This window comes from Rhinatrema bivittatum, chromosome 6 (assembly GCF_901001135.1).
Source record: "Rhinatrema bivittatum chromosome 6, aRhiBiv1.1, whole genome shotgun sequence".
NCBI lineage: Eukaryota > Metazoa > Chordata > Amphibia > Gymnophiona > Rhinatrematidae > Rhinatrema > Rhinatrema bivittatum.
Genome location: NC_042620.1, coordinates 206323243 through 206343793, shown reverse-complemented (window position 1 = coordinate 206343793; position 20551 = coordinate 206323243). Strand labels below are relative to the sequence as shown.

Genomic DNA, 20551 nt, shown 5'->3' with positions numbered 1-20551 from the left:
AGCACAAACAGAGAGGGAAACAAAAACCTCTGATAGCAACCGCACAGTTTTCCTATGGTGTCAAGACAGCCTAAAACCAATCTGAGGATAGAAAGCTCTCCAGAAGGAAAACTGCAAGTAGCTAGCATCTGAAGATGGAATAACAGATTTCACGTGCATAGTTACGCCCGATGAATGGCCAAGAATGACAACATGCATAGAAACCAAGCAATGCCTGGAAGAAATAGTGGCAAAAAGCATCAAGATCTGTGGCAGACCCTATCTGCCGAACAACTACAAGAAAAGATCTGACTTCTCAGGGCAGATGGCACAGAAACAAGAATACAGTAGGGGTGCAGAAGCCGAAACCACAGTGTTGAGTAAAGATCCCAGGGGTAAGGGAACAAATCTTCTTTCTAGTCCACCTTTTATTGCTGTTCAAAATAGTGAGTTTATTATATATTAATAACAAATCCACTCTGCAGTGAAGAGAAACTAACAGTGCCCCTACACAGACAGTGTTTCAGACAGCTGCATCGAGGGGGACCAAATCTTTAATATGAAACATAGAATACAGTCAAATTGTGGACTAAAGGTAAAACAACAAATCAGCATATAAATAAAAGCATGTAGGTGTATAAAAATATATAAGAATATCATCAAAGCTTCAAGATAATCAGAAATAAAGTAAATAGCATGACAAGAGAAAACTTCCTGTAAAGGAAATTAAACATTAAATACAGTGATAAATATTGTAAATATCCATGTAAACAAAATAAAGCATTACAAAATTCTCACCAGAACTTCACAGCTTGCATTAATATACAGATCATGCATCAGAAAAGGTACTCCCACACAGAAGGGATCTATATTTATCACTGGGGAGATTTTCAAGAGAGAGAATCTCCAACACTATGGGGATTCCGAATCCAGAATAGCTCTCCCAGGAAACAGCTCTGCTGCACAGTAGTACAACACTGGAGTGAGTGCTTCTACTCGATAGGCAGGTAACAAAGTGGGGCCACAAGTCAGAAACAAACCCCCGCACACTCCCAGGAGAATGGGGAACATAAACACCATCTTACTGGGATGGAAATCCAACAGCTGTATCTCCCATTCCCAAAGGCCCAGGAAAGAACAACATGAGCCAGGCCATCCCAATCCTAGACCCCCCCCCCCCCCAACATACACACACACACACACACTATGCAAGAGTGGGGACCAGTCGAACTATGAAGTTCCAGTGGCAACAAAACCAGTCACTGGTGACTGCTCAGTTAGACAGGAAAAGTCATCACAGCAATTAAGTGTAGGGATGCCATCGAAAACGGTCCAGTGGACCATTGCTGCAAGCCCCAATCCCTCAGCTCCTCTAAGGGGATCTACATGAGAATTGGACTGATGCATGAACGTGCAAGGAGCTGCTGCCTGGAGGCTTCTCTATGAAAAAAAGATTCAGAGCAAAAGCCAATATGGGAAGGGGCCTAAAACACCTATCTTCCTCCATGGGGAGAATCCAGACAAGTACTGATCCAATATCCACCTCAAACATGGAGTGACTAGGAACGGTTCTCAGCAGAGACATTCCAGCTCACTGGCAACTGCGATGCATAACATGTTATACCAGTCAAGAGGAAAGAAACACACTAGAGGGCAACTAGAACAGTAGTGCCCCTGCACCTAATCCTCATATTGCAACTGCAGTGCCTGATTCTCATGCACTCAACATCACAGCACCCGGGGCATAGCCCCATGCCACAGCCTGGACTGGCCACAAACTGCCAGCTATGCACTACAAAAAGGCAAGTTGTCAAAAAATCTGTATGACAACACTCTTCCCATTGGTGCCACATAGCACCACCTGGTGCCAGACATACAAGGGCAACTACTTTACAGGAATGACGTTGATGGGATCCACAGCAACAATGATATAGGTTTTTGTAAAGAGAAGTCGAGAGCTCCGCGCACTGTGTTGCGCAGAAAAAAATCAGACTGAGGAGCCTGAGGTGTTCCTGTCACAATACAGGAGGGAGGGAGTACATAGCTAAAAGTCTTTAATAGACTTTGAGAGCTCTGCCACCTAGTGGCATGGAAGACGTACCCATACAGCATGGCTAATTCAGCTGCTTATACCTGGCAGGATCCCAAAAGGCTGACAGATTTCATGCTGCTTATCCCAGGGATAAGCAGTGGATTTCCCAAAGTCCACCTTAATAATGGTTTATGGACTTTTCTTCCTGGAACTTGTCTAAACCTTTTTAAAACCCAGCTATGCTTTCACCATATCCTCCAGCAATAAATTCCAGAGTTTAATTATGCATTGAGTGAAACAATATTTTCTATTTTGTCATAAATGTATGACTTAGTAATTTCACTGAATGTCCCCTAATCTTTGTACTTTTTGGAAGAGTAAATAAACCAATTCACATTTACCGGTTCCACTCCACTCATTATTTTATAGACTTCTATCATATCTCTCCTCAGCTGTCTCTTCTCATACGGGAAATGTTCCATCCTCTTATCATTTTGGTTGCCCTTCTCTGTGCCTTTTCTGATTTTGCTGTGTCTTTTTTTGAGATGCAGTGATCAAAACTGCAAGCAGTACTCAAGGTGTGATCACACCATGGAGCATTACAGAGGCATTATGATATTCTCTGTTTTATTCTCCATTCCTTTCCTATTTGGTTTCTTGGCTGCTGCTGCACATTGAGCAGAGGAATTCAACATATTATCCACTATGACGTCAATATCCTTTTCCCGAGTGGTGACTCCCAAAGTTGAACCTTGCATTATGTAGCTATAGTTTGGGTTGCTCTTCTTTACATACATCAGTATGCACTTGTCCACATTAAATGCCATCTGGTGCCCAGTCTCCCAGTCTAAGGTCCTCTTACAATTTCTCACAATCCTCTTATGATTTAACTCCTCTGGATAATTTTGTGTCATCTGCAAAAATTTATGGATATGTTAAACAACAGAGGTCCTAGTACTTTTCACTTTCTCCATTGAGAAAATTAATAATTTAGCCTACGCTGTCTTCTTTTAATCAGTTCTCAATCTACAACAGGACACTGCCGCCTATCCCATGACTTATTTCCTCAAGAGTCTCATGAGCTATTTTGTCAAATGCTTTCTGAAAATCCAGATACACTATATAAACTAGGTCACCTTTATCCACGTTTATTCATGCCTTCAAAAAAATGTAGCAAATTGTTGATGCAAGATTTTTTTTTGGGTAAATCCATGCTGACTTTATCCTATTAATCTATGTTTATCTATGTTCAGTAATTTTTTTCTTTAGCAAACTTTCATCCATTTTTCCTGGCTCTGACATCGGGCTCACTGGTCTGTAGTTTCCATGTCACTCTAGAACTCTTTTTAAAAACCAGTGTTACATTGGTTGGCTTCCAATCTTCAGGTACCGTAGCTGATTTTAATGATAGTTTACAAGTTACTAATAGCAGGACCACAATTTCATTTTCCAATTCTTTTAGCACTCTGGGATGACTACTCTTCAGTTTATCAATTTGCCCTAGTACATCTTCCAGGTTCATTGAGTTTTGTTTCACTTCCTCTAAATCATCAACTTTAAATATCAAATCTGGCATGAGTATCTACCTTACATCTTCCTCCAGTATGGCTTTGTCCTCCCTTAGTATCCTTTTTATCCCTCAATCATTTAATAGTTCAACTGACTCCCTCGCAGGCTTTTTGCTTCAAATGAAGCTGAAAACATTTTTAGTATGAGTTTTCCTTCCATGACAAACTACTTTTCAAATTCTCTCTTTGTCTTCCTTATCAATGCTTTGCATCTAACCTGCCATTGCTTATGCTGTTTTCTTCATTCAAATCCCTTTTCCATTTTTTGAAGAATGATCTTTTGACTATAATAGCCTCTCATACCTCACCTTTTAACCATGCCGGCAGTCATTTGGCTTCCTTCCGCTTTTTTTTTTTTAATGCATAGAATATATCCAGTCCGAGCCTCCAAGACAGCACTTCCAAACAATGTCCATGCCATCGCAAACCCCTGACCCCTGCAGCTGCTCCTTTCAGTCTTCTCCCAACCACTTCTCTCACATTATTGTAATCTCCCCTGCAAATGCTATTGCAATAGATTCCCCCAGCATCCTCCCACTAGTCATCAAGCCAAATTTGATCATGCCATGGTCACTAGTCAAGCAGCCCCAATACAATTACCTCCCTTACCAAATCATGCATTCCACTAAGGACTAGTTCCAACATAGCTCCCTCTCTCACTCCCCATCCCAGTCAGTTCCTGCACCAGCTATTTCATCTAGAAACTCCACCACCTCCCTAGTATGTACTGATGTGACACCTACCCAGTCAACATTGGGGCAACTGAAATCAGCCACCACTACCATGTTGCAATTTTTGTTAGCTTTCCTAATCTCTATCAGCATAAGAACATAAGAAATTGCCATGCTGGGTCAGACCAAGGGTCCATCAAGCCCAGCATCCTGTTTCCAACAGAGGCCATAACTAGGCCACAAGAACCTTGGCAATTACCCTAGCACTCCAAGCAGTTGCTCCTAGCAGCAGCATGGAGATTCTGTCAATGAAAGCTAACTCAGCTTTTATCCAGAGGGATTCTTTCTAGAAACCTAAATTATTGAACAATAGTGTGCCCCTTTAAAAAATGAATAATTAATAGCTCTAATTTTACCTAATGTTAAAGGTTCCTTTCAATGCCTATATTCAATGATTTGATATTATCAACACATCATGAAAAGGAGAAACATGCAGCAATTACTTACATGTCATTGTGAAGCAGATATAAGGCTAAAAGCCGACCATAAACCTGAGGCGTTGCAATTCCTCCAGGGGCCTAGAATAGACACATGATTTTCATTTTGCTTACACAGCTATTAAAATTGCTATGGGGCTGACAAAGGGACAATGTGGCTCAAGTAGATAGTAAGTAACAGTTGTCATTATCTGAAAACATTTATGTAAATTAGGTTGAACCATCTCAGTCCAGTTCTGAACTGGAAAGGTGTTCACATCTTACAAAAACCAACATTAAAGGACTTGTCCCATGGCTCACATTGTAGTACCATGGTGCAGGATACACAAGTTTGGGTTTCCTGTCCTGGCAGTGGTTGGGTATATGAAAAATTAAAATGCTCAAGTCCACAGACTAAGTGAATTAAAAACAAAACTATTACAAACATAACCAGCACCACCACTAGTAGCCTAGGAAAGCCAAAGGATTAAACAAACATCAAGATCAATATTTCCTCAAATATTTTGAAAGACTGTTCAAACATTTTCTTTATGTGCAACTTTTTATAAGCCAAGTTCAAATCTGTGTACTACAAGCCAGAACAATGCAAATAATATTAGAATTTCTTGTGCATGCTGTTTTGCTGAGAGTGCTGGGTTCACGACCTCTGTGCATGTCCACAGCTTAGAGGAAACAACGATTGAGGTCCTAAAGGCCATCTCTCCAGAGCAGGAATGAAGCATATTGCCAGGGAAGCATGGGACATATTGCCATGCTGTAGCTATTCGATAGATAAATCAAGGACTTCTTTTTCCAGTGCTATCCAATCTCAAACATTAAACTTACAAAATTAAATGCAAAAAAGGAAAAGCAACGACTTCACTCTTTGGAAGAATCATGCTTGACATCCATTCCCAACCCTGCCCCGGTAACCCCAGTCATTTGCATATTTGAATATCTATAATGAAGATGCATGAGATACATTTTCAGACATCAGCGATCCTGTATATCACTCTTATACAAATTCATTTTGCGCATCATGAAAATCCACACTGCCATGGGGGTCACTAGAATAGGTTTGAGCACCATTAGGCCAATCAAAAAACAAGAATGCATACAACCCAATAGAAACGCATCCTTAACATCCAAAGGAAAGGAGAGAAATAATCTGTTCACCTTATTTCTCCATAAACTTCTAGCTTTCTCCTTATCAAATTTCGAACCCACAGCCTCCCTCCATTCTCGCCCTGTGGTCTCACACTCAGCTCCGGGCCTGGGTCCCCTCTGAGCTCGTGTAATTACAACACCCTCATTTGATCCCCGGTACGTACTTCCAGCTCCTGGTCCTCGCACTGTTCCAGGAGCTTCCTGAAGCTGACGGAGTTTTCCGACATCACCGCCACTGGCATCTTCCAACCGCTGCCAGCGAAACCTGGAGCCTGAGCAGCGACCAAAACAACGAGATGCTTGTCCGTTCAAGAGAAAATTCCACCTCCTAGCTCTCACACACACACTGGCAATTCCGCATCCGCCACAGTGACGCTACTTCCTGTACACACTACGCTCTATGATTACGGCGAGCCTCTTCCGGTTCTCTAGCGTTGCCGACTGACGTAGTCACGCTAGAATCGGCCTGCGTACGGGGGCGGGGTTAGTAGTGTGACATCATTTCCTTTTAGGGGTTGGAAGGAGTTTGGGTCGAGGCATTCGTATTTTGGAGCGGCGCGTGTTTTTACCTTTCTGCGCGGGAACGAGGAAGAAGCAGTTCTCACAAAAGAAAACATACCTTCGAAACAATGAGCGACAGTGGGGAGCAGAAATATGGCGAAAGGGTAAATAAGGTTTATTTCGGTTTCGTGCTTGTTTGCTAGGAGGAGGGACAGTACTGGGGATTTTTTGCCCCTTTTTTTTTTTTTTTTTTAAGAGACCCGAGTTTGCATGTGGACTCTTTATTCATGGTTTGCTGTAGAGGGTGGGTAGCAAGATTGAGACAGTGCAGAAGCGGGCGAGGCTATTTTTTGTATTTGCCTTTTTTTTTTTTTTTGGCGAGCAGGAAGATGTGGTAACGTGCAATAATTAGAAAATGCGTAGCGTTAGTTGGATTTCGCGTAATCTTTTGATCCTTCTGAATTAAGAAAGAGCAGGGCGCGAGTCCGACCCTTAAATTGTTCGCTATAAAATGGCGGCGACGATTCTGTTGAGTGAATAACCGCTTCTTCTCCCAGTAGCCATCTTGGAGCCGATCGCGATGTGGGCGGATTAGTAAAGATACAAAATGGAAGAGTCACGCGGTTCTAGGAAACCGCGTTTCATGGGTATGGGAATTACTATGGACAACTGGAAGCTCTTAAAGTTAATATCTTATTTTTTTTCTGTAAAAAGGGAATGAAAGTGTTGCTTTCCCTGTTAGATCTGTGAACAATTTTAGCGCTTTTCAGGAACTCCGGAAACTTGAGATCGCGCTTGAGATTAATTTTCCTTTAGAGATAAAATACCATAAATCTAACTAAAATCACGTTACTGATCTAATTAGAAAATCTTCGCTCCTTAATATCCGCGCTCTTAATCTGCTTAGAATCGTAGTATTAGTAGATTTTCGGGCAGTGATAAATTTACAGAATAACAAAAAAATAGAACTACAGAGCGGGAAACGTTTTAGGTTCAGTTGTGGTCAGATTTTAATAAAATCCCTTGTTACGATTCTGACCACGGGAGCGAAAAAATTTGACCGTATCTTACTATTTCTACTCAGATTGCTGCTTTTCAAAGCACGAGGCAGAAGGCTGTGGGACATTTTAGCTTGGGGTTGGCAATTCCGCGCAAACGGATCTAGTTTTCAGGAAATCCACAATTAATATGCATGAGATGTACCCCCTGCAATGGCGGCAGTGTGCAGAGAAGCAGCCTAGTGATTAGAGCAAAACATCCTGCTGCTGCTCCTTGTGACTATGGACAAGTCATTACTACCTCTCTGCCTCAGGTGCATCCTTGGGGGATATATAAAAATCCGTAAACAAATAAATAAATGTTATAAGCTGATTGTTAAAACTACACTGAAATTTAGTATACAATGTTTGGTTTTTTTTTTAATCTTGATGCAGTAACCATAGTCTGCTGTTGTATCAGGAGTTTAAAAAATGCATATAAATGTAAAACGTGCTTAAAGAAAAGGCTTAGCACACAGAAAATATAATCATTTTATGCACAGAAAATGTGATTTGTATACACAAATACGGTTTCTTCTGCACATAAGACATGTTTTGTGCATAAATTCTCACTAGCTTGAATTGGCACAGCTTTGTGCTCCCAAGTCAATTTGTGCTCTTAAATAAAGAACCGTGGCTTTTCTTGGGATTTATGCATAGAAAGTATGCTTTGTGCGCACAATCCTGAGTACAGGTCTGGGCACCACAACTCCAGCTTATGCTGGTAGACTGCTATTAGCCATGAAAACTTTACAATACCTTGGAATTAGGAATCAAGTTTTCAGTGCCAAGAGAACATGAGGTAAGCTAGCACACTTCTATGGATTGGGGGATTATAGCTAGGGTGACCAGCTGCCCAGTTTTGAACTGGATAGTCTGGTTTTCCCCTCACTTGTACAGTGTCTGGTTACAAGTGTAGCAGAAAGCTAGAATATGGTGGCCAGGGGCCAGTCAAAATATCTGTTGCTCTGAGCTGCCACTCCAATCAGCTACATGTTCTTTTAAGTGGCTGGCAGGTCGCAGGCAGGAGTCTACAAGAGTTTGCACATGTTAAAGCTGTAGGGCATGAGCATCAGAAAGGGGTAGTCCACAGGGGCCATGGTCCCATCAACTGGAGTGCTAATGAGTCATGCTTTGATCCTGACTTGTGTTGGAAGTTATGTCTTAAAGATGTAACGTCTGCTGCAAGCAAGTTTAAAAAAAAACCCAAATACCCAATTTGGCCTTTTTGCTATTTGACCTCTCCCTGCTAGCCACTGCTGGTAACTCAGCCTTCTATTCTACTGCTGCTGGGAAGCTGGGACCATCCTCTTGCCACTGGTGACTGCCACTTAACGAAACTGTTGGCCATCCGCCTGCAGTCAGGGCAGTGGAAACTGCTGCCTTGACTTCACAGTGCTGCTGGCCTGCACCTGGTGCTGCTGTGTGTGGTATCCTTTGACAGTTGAGTCCTGCTGTCGCTTGTCTGCTGCTGTCCAGCTCAGCACTGCTCCAATCCAAAGAGACCTACACACCACCAGGACCATGAATGGGAAGGACTAGGGAGCAGAGAGCAAGGTATATGAGAGAGAGAAAGGAAGTCGATTGAGCAGAGAACTGGGGTTGGGAGCAGGGGAGAAGAGGCAGATAGGATGATGCATGGATCAATTGCAAGTGGGGGTAAGGAAGGCTGAGGATTTTGCTGAAGGAGGGAGGTGGCTTATCCCCCCCACCCACTCCCTCTTCTCTCTCCTTCAAGCCTGCCTGGCACTTGATATTGACCTCTTCCTAGCCTCTCCCCTCAGCTCCCATCTCTCCTGCCGCTAGCCATTTCTTACTCTTTTTTTATAATATTGATGTTTTTATATTTCATGATTTTAGGCAAATGGAGAGGAGGGGCATTCCCACCTCAATCCTTGAGGGTCTAGTCCTGGGCTGTGGAAAAGTTAGTAACCCCTAGTAATTGCTAATGCCTTCATTCATTTGAGATTTCCATGTGAGGATGCTAAGGAATACATACAATTCTGTGCTCATACTTTTTTTGCACCTGTGTCGGCAGTAAAAATTTGCTCACAACAAATGGGCGCATAACCGCAGGTTAAACTGTGTTCTCTACTAAGTGCACCTTATTGGATCTGCCTTTTGGATTGTAAACCCTCTAGGGTTGGGGAAATACTGTATTTGAATGTAACTCGCCATGAGCCTAAATCCAAATATCTCATGTATTTTCATTATGGATGTCTTGTAAACCAGACTTGTTTGTGGCACTCCAAGATGGGGGTTGCTTACCTGTGCTGTAATGCTAAATTCATGTTACTTGGAAAAGCATACTGTGCAGTAAGTGACACGCATTGAATAGAGAGAAATGCCATAGTAAAGCTTCTGTTTTCTATTTGCTTATTTTTGTTTTATTTTACTTCACAATCTGATTATCCCCACCAGCCATAAATTGATGTGCATGTTGTATCATAAGTGTTTTTTCATAGGGATTATGACAAATGCACAGTACGTCTGGTAATAACTGCATTTACACTCTTTTTTTTTTCAGGGTCTTTAATCCTGGCTTGTTCAGGGTCCAAATGTTTCTTGTTCCAATGGGGTTCGGTGGCAGGGAGTTGAGACAATTTCCCACACACTCTCCCCAGTTTTGCCTGGTTTTTGATCCTCGCCAAAAAGGGACTTTCTTTCATTTCTTGCCTCAACCCTTACTTTTGATCTTTGCCATGAAGAGGCAAAGCATGCCAACATAGTTATTTTAACCTTTCATGCAAATAAAATAGACTGTTTGGTAGTGCTTTTCATACTACCGGTATTAAGACAGGCCTTGGTGCTGTTGCCCCTACCCTCTGCTTGGACAGCAGGAATGATAGGTGGTATAAGGCTTAAGGGAAGATTCCATGGCAAAGATTTAAAAAAAAATAAATTCCAAAGTAATATTGCCAAATATTTATCTTCTATATTACATTATAAATATAAAGTAGTCGTGCACTATAATTTTGTTACTGGGTGAAGAAAAGTGATCTCCAGTATCTTTACAGGGAGGACTTTGGGGATATGGAGAGGAAGGGAGGAGGATCAAGAATAATGGGGTGAGAAGAAAATATGAGAAGGAGAGGACAGACAGGCTGGGAGATGGAAAAATTAGGAATCTGAAATGGGGGGATAGAGGGATGTCCTCAAATGGAGGAAGTAGGAAGGTTTGTGTGTGTGGGGGTTCCAGGATCTGGGGCTTAGAATCCAAGATTAAGGGAGGAAGGATTTTAATTTCATTGGGTGGGGAAGAGAGGAGGGAAGTGTCTCTACCATGCTCTGGTCCTCTTACATCCTAACATCCTCAATATGATACATGCACACAGGCACCAGTCCCTTCTCTCACGCAAACTGTCCCCTAACCTTGTTCCCCTATCTTACACAGACATATACCTCCAGCCGATCCTTGTCTCATCTCCCAGTGTGTTTCTACCCTCCAAAGATCTCTACTCAGCCCTTCCTAATCTCCCCAAAATAATATCCCCTATCTCTGCTTAGCTTTCTTCTTTCCTGCATGCTGACTGGATAGGAAACAGGGCTGTTGCAATGCTGAAACTCACTCTGCAAACTAAAAGGTAGCAAATCTTCAGCCAGCCTGTTGCCCTTGGCACAGGCCTAGTTGACACATCTAGGCTTGGGTCCAGGTGGAGGATAGTGGTTGGCTGACAGATGACAGGCTGTGGAAGTAAATGGGATGGGAGGGGTCCTGGCACGATCTCCCGCTCTCTGGCCACGGCTGCGTTGAGAAATGGCGCCGGTGGCCCTTTGCCCTTATCATGTGACAGGGCAAAGGTAGCGCCGGCGCCATTTTGGTTCCTGGCTCCCGACGTCACGCGTGCAGGAGATCGCTGCTGGACACCCAGGGACTTTTGGCCAACTTGGGGGGGCTCCTGACCCCCACAAGACTTGCCAAAAGTCCAGCGGGGGTCTGGGAGCGACTTCCTGCACGCGGGCCGTATTGCCAATATTCAGAATGGCGCCGGCGCTATCTACATATGGTCGCCCGTATGACATAGTGAGGGCAAAGGTAGCGCCGGCACCATTTTGAATATTGGCAATACGGCCTACGTGCAGGAGGTCGCTCCTGGACCCCGCTGGACTTTTGGCAAGTCTTGTGGGGGTCAGGAGGCCCCCCCCAAGTTGGCCAAAAGTCCCTGGGGGTCCGGGAGCGATCTCCTGCCCGAGTGACGTCGGGAGCCAGGAACCAAAATGGTGCCAGTGCTACCTTTGCCCTGTCACATAAGGGCAAAGGGCCACCGGCGCCATTTCTCAACGCAGCCATGGCCAGAGAGCGGGAGATCGTGCCGGGACCCCCCTCCCCCACTGGACCCCAGGTAATTTAAAACATTTTGGGGGGGTTCGGGAGGGTGGGGGATTTGTTTTAAAGGGTGGGGGTGGGTTTTAGGGTTGTTTTGGTGTGCCGGTTTTCCCGCCCTCCCCGATTTATGATTTTTAACAATTTAAAAAAAACAAAACACTCCTATCAGATTCCCCCCCCCCCCCCCCCAAGCCAAAACCGATCGTTAAGACGATCGATCACACGATTCATACCCCTAATTACAATGTCCAGACTGAATCTGCCCTCTGGTAAGCCAAATACAGTTGTTCACAGTATCAAAATCTGCCTGCACATTTTCACATTCCACTCTACAATTTTTATGTTCTACATGTGATTGTAATGGTCCATACCTCAGCGACGCTGAAGGTATGGCTGAAGGTTCCTCTAGTATTGCCCTCTACATCCAATGGCCCTGACTAGGTGTAGACTGCTGCCTCTGACTCTCTCTCTTACAGGCTCTGCATAAGGGACTTCATTTAGTACTGGCTGATCTCACTGTCTTGCGATATCAGGAATCTCAATGCAGCATGTCCTGTGGAGATTCCTCTGCCAAGTTGGTGTTGCTCTTGTTCTTGTCTGTAGTTCCTACTTGTGTCCCTGTCTGCTGGCCAGCTTCTGCCTCTGCACTAGTCCTTGCCATTTACTCACCTTGTTCTGCTCCTGCCCCACACCTGTCCTGGTTCCTGCTTGCCCTGCATTTCCTTCACTATTGGTCTGACTTCTTGCTGCTGACCTGGCCCTTTGTCTTCACTTTGCTTGCTGTCTGCCCTGACCATAGCTTGTCTTTTCGTCATTGCATGAACTCTGCCAGCTCTGACCTTCGCCTGTTCTTCGTCTCTGCTACCCTCTGTCCTAACTGTAAGCCTGCAAGAAATCAGCCGCCACCTGTTAGGGCCTACTCTGTGCTCACACAAATCAGGCTGCACCAATTTGATATCAGTGCAAGGGCTCACCTTCCTGAAACATGAAGTGATTTAACAACTTGGAGTAGTTTTATGTTTGCAGATTTGATTACCTCGCTCATTATTCCTGTTTACAGATCATTTATAAAAAAAAGTTTCCATTTTGTTCTGCTACACAAATCCAGCTTTGACAAGTGGGTTATTTCCCCCTACCAGCAGATGGAGGTAGACAACATTGTTTTGCACTGTGACAACACAGCCATTACTTAGGAAGTGGTGCAAGAAGTAGGAATCCAGTATTTCCTATTGATAGCAGGGCTCAATTAGCCATGCTGTCTGGGACGTCCTCCAGCGGAGCTTCTTTCACAAAGCTTTTGCTTTGTGCGACGATGTGCATCTTCCCACGTGATTGCCATCTTCCTCTTAGTCTGTTTTCTTCCGTGCTGCAGGCTGCACATGGAGCTGGTTCTCTCTCATTTCCCAAAGTTTGCCTTTCCCTCGGATTGCACAAACATCACTTTTGAGTGTTCCCATGGCGCCAAAGCCGCCCGGCTTTGTATTGCCAATGTGGGAAGATTATGTCCATCACGGAGGGACATAATCCCTGCTATCTTTGCCTGGGCCCAGAGCACAACCAGTCTTGCCAGGACCGGATGGATGTCGCCCAGAGGCAGAGGGCTCAGAAGATCGCCTGATTGAGGGAGGAAGGCACCAGTTCCTATGCCCTGACGTCTGAGTGGCACTCTTCCCATTCATCCCCGGGGCTGGAAACAAGTCGCCCTGAGAAGCCATGGAGGGCCTCCTCCCTTGGCCCACTTGGTGCCAAGAAGAGAGAGAGCCAGGTGGGTCGCTCCCCCACAACCCATCGGAATAGCAGGCATTGGGGGATGCACTGATGTCGATAACCACCAGTGGCATCGAGGCCTACGGACTGCTGCAAGCATTGACATAAAGCAGGCCCAACACTCGGAGTAAGACTGCCTGCGTCGCGAATAAAGGGGCTTGACTCAGTGATGCGTCAGAGTTCACACAGCCATGTCGAAAGAGTCACAGCGCACAAAAACGTGCCCCCCCCCATGCGCCACTCCCACTGACACAAGTACTGACCAAGCTTAAGACTTTGCAAGAACACACATCAGAGCATCCACCTATGATGCACATGGCGTAGATGAACCGTGTGTGGTAAGATCAACTCTCGATGGCATCCTTATACTCTTCCGAACAAGTATATTCTGTCATGATTTCAGTGTCTAAAATAAAGAGATGCTCTCCTCAATTACAGGAGCCACTGGAAAAAAAGACAAGACGTCGCACAGGGAGTTCCATCTGACCAACCCAGGGGGGCCAAATTCTAATATCCTTTGACCGTAGTCCCTCTTCTAACCAGAAGACCAAGGCCTTTCCTGGGCAGGAGGCATGACTGTCTCTGAAGGGAACCACAGACTCCTCAGGAAGGGGGATTATCTTCCCAAGCGATGTCTAAAATATCAGATTCTCAGCAAACTTTCCACTTCCCTGGAGAGTGGCAATCAAGGGTGTCCTTCCAGTCCTTCGATAGAGGAACTCTCCCCAGCAGGAAACTCTGCCTCAGGAGGAATATAGTTCACAGAAAGTACTGGTGAACCCCATCTGCAGCTCTCCCTGCAACCTGACTTGGACCCCAGGGGCTCCCCTACAATTTCACCAGGTCCTCAACAGGAATCCCGTCAGACTTGCCAGAGGAGACTTCAGAACCGTCCATGCCCCCAGAAGATCTCTCCTACTCCAGCTTTGTTGAAAAGATGGGGGTGCTTCTTAATATCAAGACAGAAGGTGCTAGATCAAAGAGCAGAGGTTTTGGGAATTCTGAAAATCGTCAAGGTTCCGGCTGAGCCTACGGCCTTGCCTTTCCACACTGTCCTGGATGCTGTAATGGCCAAGAGCTGGGAGTCACCATTCTTGGAGCCAAACATCCAGAAAAACCGACCTTAAGTTGAGGATGAGAAAATCCTCTTATTCAAGCGCTGCGCAACAGCCACATGCTTCTGTTGTCATAGTCAGCCATGAAGAAGTCCAAGAAGTCTTGGCTGCACTTGAACACTCCGCTAGATAAAGACAAACTGGTATTTGAATGACTTCAGGAAGAAGGCTTTCTAGGTTGGCATGTAAAATACCAAAATAAACAGCATCAGTTCTACATAATTCAGTACCTGAGTGCCTTCAGTCCCTCAAGCTGCTAAGGGGGGGGGCAGGATATCCCAGTTTTACAGCTCTTAGGTAGCAATCACACCGGACTGTTGGGTGTCAAGTATAGTCCGTGAGGGATACGGACTGAACTTTAAGACCACCCCGAATCATCCATGCCTGATCCCTTCTATGCTGGACTGCATACAAGTGCATCTGATGCAGGAAGAGGTAAACGCACTTCTTTGTCAGCAGACAATTCAAGTGGTGCCATCACACCAGCACCACATGGGGTTCTACTCTCAATACTTCTTCATCCTGAAGAAATCAGGTGGTCTCTGCCCAATTTTGGATCTGCGGGCCCTCAACAAATTGATTCGGAAGGAAAAGCGTCAGTTCTTGGGGGCAGTAGCCCGGTGGAGCAGGAAAGAGCCGGTTATTCCATTTATTTTGTGGTTTCCAAAAAGGATGGGTCTTTTCATCCCATTTTGGATCTCAAGGGCTTGAATCGCTGTCTGCGGGTTCCACAATTTCACATGGGAGCTCTATGGTCAGTGCTCTCTGCCATCTGTCGGATGGAGTTCCTGTGCTCTTTGGATCTGATGGAGGCGTATCTTTGCATTCCGATCCACGCACAGGATCAGAGAGATTTGAGTGCTGCAGGAATGTTTCCAGTTCCGTGTGCTACCCTTCGGCCTATCAACAGTGCCGTGTGTTGTTTGTTTTTTTTTTTTTTTTTTTAAGCTAAGGCGATGATGGAGATTGCAGAAGGGATTACGGTGTACCCTTGATGACTGGTAATCCGCTCATCTGTGCATGAGGAGACACTACTGGTGACTCAGGTGGTATAGTTGTAGAATGTTGGCTAGATCGATTTTGCCAAAAGTGCGCTTCAGCCCACGCAGTCTCCGGCGTAATTGGGCCTATTCTGCACTCTGATAGGTCAGGTATACCTCATGGGTGAGCAGGTCCACAAGATATTCCACCAGGTTTGGATATTCTGGGAATGGCTGCCTCTCTCTGAATGGGACTATTTGCAGGTGCTCAGGTTGATGGCAGCAACTCTGGACGTAGCTCATGGGCCAGGATTCTAATGCATCCACTACAGGCATCACTTCTCTCAAGATGGTCTCCGGAGCCTCAGGACTGAGGTCCGGCTCTCTGAGCCAGTTGGTGTGGGAATCATTTCCCTAGTGGATAGACACATTGCATTTACTGAAAGGAGTGAGCTTAACCACACCAACATAGTTGTGTAGCAATCTACACAAGCCTCTCTGGTTTGGGGGTTCATTTTTGGGATCAGGTGCCTCAGGAGAGTTGGTCTCTGGAGCCTCATGGTCCATTAACTCACTAGAGACCAGGACCATTCACCTGGCTCTTCTGCATTTTCTCCCACTGATTCGGGGGAGGGCTGTTTGGTTCCTCTCAGACGATGCCACACCAGAGGCTTAGACATAAATCAGCAGGGGGAACCTGCAGTCAGGAAATGTTGGCAGATCTCACCACTGTTCCCTTGGCTGGAAGAAAATATTAATTGCTTTTTGTAGTGCACATCGCGGGTCAGGAAAATGTACAAGCTGACTTCTTCATTCAAAATTGGCTGGATCCCAGAGAGTGGGAGTTAAGCTTGAAGGTGTTTCACCAGTTTTGCTGTCGAGTCACCCACAGGGGTGTCTGGTGACCAAGTGGCATGCATAGGTAGATTGGTTAAGAACATAAAAAATTGTCATACTGGGTCAGACGAAGGGTCCATCAAGCTCAGCATCCTGTTTCCAAAAGTGGCCAATTTAGGCTACAAGTACCAAAACACTAAGTAGATCCCATGCTGCTGATGTGAGTAATAGCAGTGGCTATTTTCTAAGTCACTTGTTTATTAGTAGTTAATGGACATCTCCAAGAACTTCTCCAAACCTTTTTTTAAACCCAGCTACACTAACTGCACTAACCACATCCCCTGGCAACAAATTCCGGAGCTTAATTGTGCGTCGAGTGAAAGCATTTTCTCTGATTAGTTTTAAATGTGCTACTTGCTAACTTCATGGAGTTGCCCCCTAGTCCTATTATCTGAAAAAGTAAATAACCAATTCACATTTACCCATTCTAGACCTCTCATGATTTTAGATCTTGATTTTCTAGACTCATGATTTTCTAGACCTCTCATGATTTTCTAGATGGAGAACACCATCACCTCTGCACAGCAAGCCACGCCAACAATCACACAAGTGAGAGACCTAGGAGTCCTAATTGATAATCGCCTGAATTTCAAAGCCACTATTAATAAAACCACCAAAGACTGTTTCTACCAACTACAAGTGCTGAAAAGAATTAGACCTCTTTTCCATGCCCAAGATTTCAGAACCATTCTGCAAGCAATCATTTTCTCAAAATTAGACTATTGTAACACCATCCTACTTGGCCTTCCCGCTTCATACACCAAACCGCTTCAGATGGTGCAAAATGCAGCTGCACGAATTCTGACAAATACGAGGAGAAGGGACCACATAACCCCCATTTTAAAGAGCCTACATTGGCTACCTATACACTTTAGAATTATATACAAGGCCATTCTCACCACATACAAAAACATCCACCAACTGGCTCCCATTGACCTACAGATCCCCCTCTGACTACACAACTCGTCAAGACCAACAAGAGATGCATACAAGGGTTCGCTACAGGTACCACCGCCCAAATCCACCAGACACAGCACACTAAGAGACCGAGCTTTCTCTACAGCCATCCCACCGTTATGGAACTCCATCCCCTCAAATCTCAGAATAGAACCATGCATCTCAACCTTCAAAAAAAGACTAAAGACCTGGATATTCATACAAGCCTTCCCGGACGCTAATTGATCTAACACTTCCAAGCCACCCCCATTCTCCACCTACACCATGGTTAACCTTATCTTCTATCGTTACTTGTGTGAATAATAACCTGTCCTTTCTCTTCTAAGTCAAGTTCTTAACACCCTGTTATATGTAACTGCCTTTTCAGCACCATTGTTATAGTTATGTTTACTATGCACCCCTGTTTTATGTGAACCAGCATGATGTGACTGCTGTCTCGAATGCTGGTATATAAAAATTTGAAAGAAATAAATAAATAAATAAAAACATCTATCATATTCCCCCCCTCAGCCTGTCTCTTCTCCAAGCTGTACAGCCCTAACCTCTTTAGCCTTTCCTCATAGGGGAGCTGTTCATCCCCTTTATCCTTTCGGTTTCCCTTCAATGTACCTTCTCCATCGCAACTATATCTTTTTTTGAGGTGCAGCAACCAAAATTGCAGACAGTATTCAAGGTGCAGTCTTGCAAGGTCCTTCTGCAATTTATCACAATCCACTTGTGATTTAACTACTCTGAATAATTTTCCATCTTCTGCAAATTTGATTATCTCACTTGTCTTATTCCTTTCCAGATCATTTATAAATATATTGAAAAGTAAGGGTCCCAATACAGATGCCTGAGGCACTCTACTGAGTACCCTTTTCGATTGAGAAAATTGACCATTTAATCCTAGACTCTGTTTCCTGTCTTTTAACCAGTTTGTAATCCACGAAAGGGCATTGCCTCCTATCCCATGACTTCTTAGTTTGCTCAAGAAGCCTCTCTTGAGGGACTTTGTCAAACTCCTTCTGAAAATCCAGATACACTACATCTACTGGCTCACCCTTATCTACACGTTTATTAACTCCTTCAAAAAAAATGAAGCAGATTTGTGAGGCAAGACTTGACTTGGGTAAAATCATGCTGACTCTGTTCCATTAAACCATGTCTTTCTATATGCTCTTTTTCGGCCTATGATGGGGACAGGGATAAACGGGCATAGATGCCCTGGCCGGTGGGAGAACTTCTGCATGCCTTCCCTCCATGGGTGCTCATAGGCTGGCTGTTATGCAGGGTGGAACTAGAGAGTAACCAAATAGTTCTTTTTGTGACAAACTAACCTCGCAGGCCATGGTATACTTACCACAATTCGCTGCAGGTGGACTGGCCATTTTGCCCGCCAAAAATGCAGTCTTCTGGTTCAGGTGCCCATGGTCTTGGAGGATCCTGCTCCTTTTTGACTTATGGCCTGGCTCTTGAGCAGAGATGGCTGCGCAAGGAAGGGTATTCTTAGACTGCGATGATGAAGTCTCGCAAGTGGTCCACATCCTTTGCCTATATCAGTTTCTTGAGCGGGTGTTAGAGCATTTTTGTGGGCTAGGTCGGTGTCTCCCTGGGGGGTAGATGTGCCCTGTATCTTGGCTTTTATTCAGGGCAGTCTCAATAAGGGCCTTGCCTTGAATTCATTGAAGGTGCAGGTGGCATCCTTTCCAGGGGGAGGGGGGGGTCCCTAGAGGCCCATCTGGATGTCTCCCACTTCCCATTGTTCCACTGTGGAGACCTCAATTTGGTATGAAGGGGTTCCCTTTAATCTCTAAAACAGGCTTCACTGAAGGATCTTTTGCAGAAAATGGCGTTCTAGTCTGTTCCACATGGAGGGTCTCGAACTGCTAGCATTGTCTTGCTGGGAATTTTTCTTGGTTATCACATTGAGCATGGTCTTGTCCGGTACCATTATTTCTTCCAAGATGGATTTCGCTTTTCATATCATTTAAGTGATTTTCTCTCCCGGCTTTTTCTCAGGAGGAACATGGACTGGAGTTACGGGTACTGTGTTGCCTCTATGTGCGAAGTGCGACTCTTTGCTACTTGGAGAACACTAATGCCTTCTATAAGTCTGACAAATTGTTCATGGCTAGGGGAGGCGGCCTGTAAGGCTACTCCTGGCTCATTGGATAAAAGACACTATTGATTCAGCTTGTTTGCTCAAAGCCACGTGCACCCAGCATATAAGGCCCTAGCGCCAGCTGATATTTGCAGAACAGCTATGTGATCATCTGTCTACCTTGGTGAAACATTGGCTGGACATGCTTGTGCGGGGGTTTTTAGGACAACCCTTGCTTCCTCCCACCCGGGTAATGAAGCTTTGGTACTTCCCACTTGTTCAAGGGTGGACTGGCGTAGCAGGACAAGATGAAAGGAGAAATATTCTTACCTGCTAATTTCCTTTCCATTAGTCCTTCTACACCAGTCCAGGACCCACCCAGTAAGCATGGCTGCATATCTGTCAAACTGTTCAATCTACAATCTGTTTTAGGCAAGTTTAAGCGTTTTCCTTTTTCTTTTTCCCCTTTCTCTTATAGGAATCAGAAAAGGTTTTTCAGATTTTTTTCTGCTAATAGTTATTACATGTTTTGGAAAGGGGGGTTTGACCCAAAGCTTTGTCAGATGTATTCTGGATTCCTGCTGCTGCCACCACCTCCTAAGTAGTGGCTGTCATGTCATAGTGCAAAACAGTGTTGTCTGCTTCCATTTCTTGGGGGAATAATCCACATCAAGGCTGGACTGGGGTAGCAGGAAATTAGCAGGTAAGAGAATTCCTTTTTAAATGTACCGTCCCAGTACAGATACCTGAAGCATGCCACTGTTTATCCTTTTCATCTGAGAAAACTGACCATCGTTATCTGTAAATGGATGTGACATCACTGATCTAATGTCGGTATATAAAATTTATGTATGTATAATTAAAATGTAGTCTTACCTCTTGTTTCCTATCTTTTAACCAGTTTGCAATCCATATTGCCTCTTATCTCATGATTTTTTTAAATTTTCTCCAGAGTATCTCATGGGGCACTTTGTCAAATGCCTTCTGAAAATCC

The 20551-nt window shown here is 44.6% G+C and overlaps 2 protein-coding genes across 4 annotated transcripts in view; one reads left to right on the top strand and one right to left on the bottom strand.

Moving 5' to 3' along the window:
- COPS8 (COP9 signalosome subunit 8) overlaps positions 1–6303 on the bottom strand; it is a 51908-nt gene extending 45605 nt beyond the window's left edge. Inside the window, exons 1-2 of the mRNA XM_029606485.1 lie at positions 6058–6303; positions 4758–4828 (exon numbers count right to left, since the gene is read on the bottom strand). Coding sequence (XP_029462345.1) covers positions 4758–4828; positions 6058–6135 — 149 coding nt within the window. The 5' untranslated portion in view covers positions 6136–6303. The remainder of the gene's footprint in view (positions 1–4757; positions 4829–6057) is intronic.
- An 87-nt stretch (positions 6304–6390) lies between these two features.
- The window catches only part of TRA2B (transformer 2 beta homolog), a 98449-nt gene continuing 84288 nt past the window's right edge, over positions 6391–20551 (top strand). For 2 of the 3 annotated variants that reach the window (XM_029606484.1, XM_029606482.1), the window contains exon 1: positions 6392–6558. In XM_029606484.1, coding sequence (XP_029462344.1) covers positions 6523–6558 — 36 coding nt within the window. In that variant the 5' untranslated portion in view covers positions 6392–6522. Of the gene's footprint in view, positions 6559–20551 lie in introns of all 3 variants that reach the window. The other variant, XM_029606481.1, reaches the window with a different exon arrangement.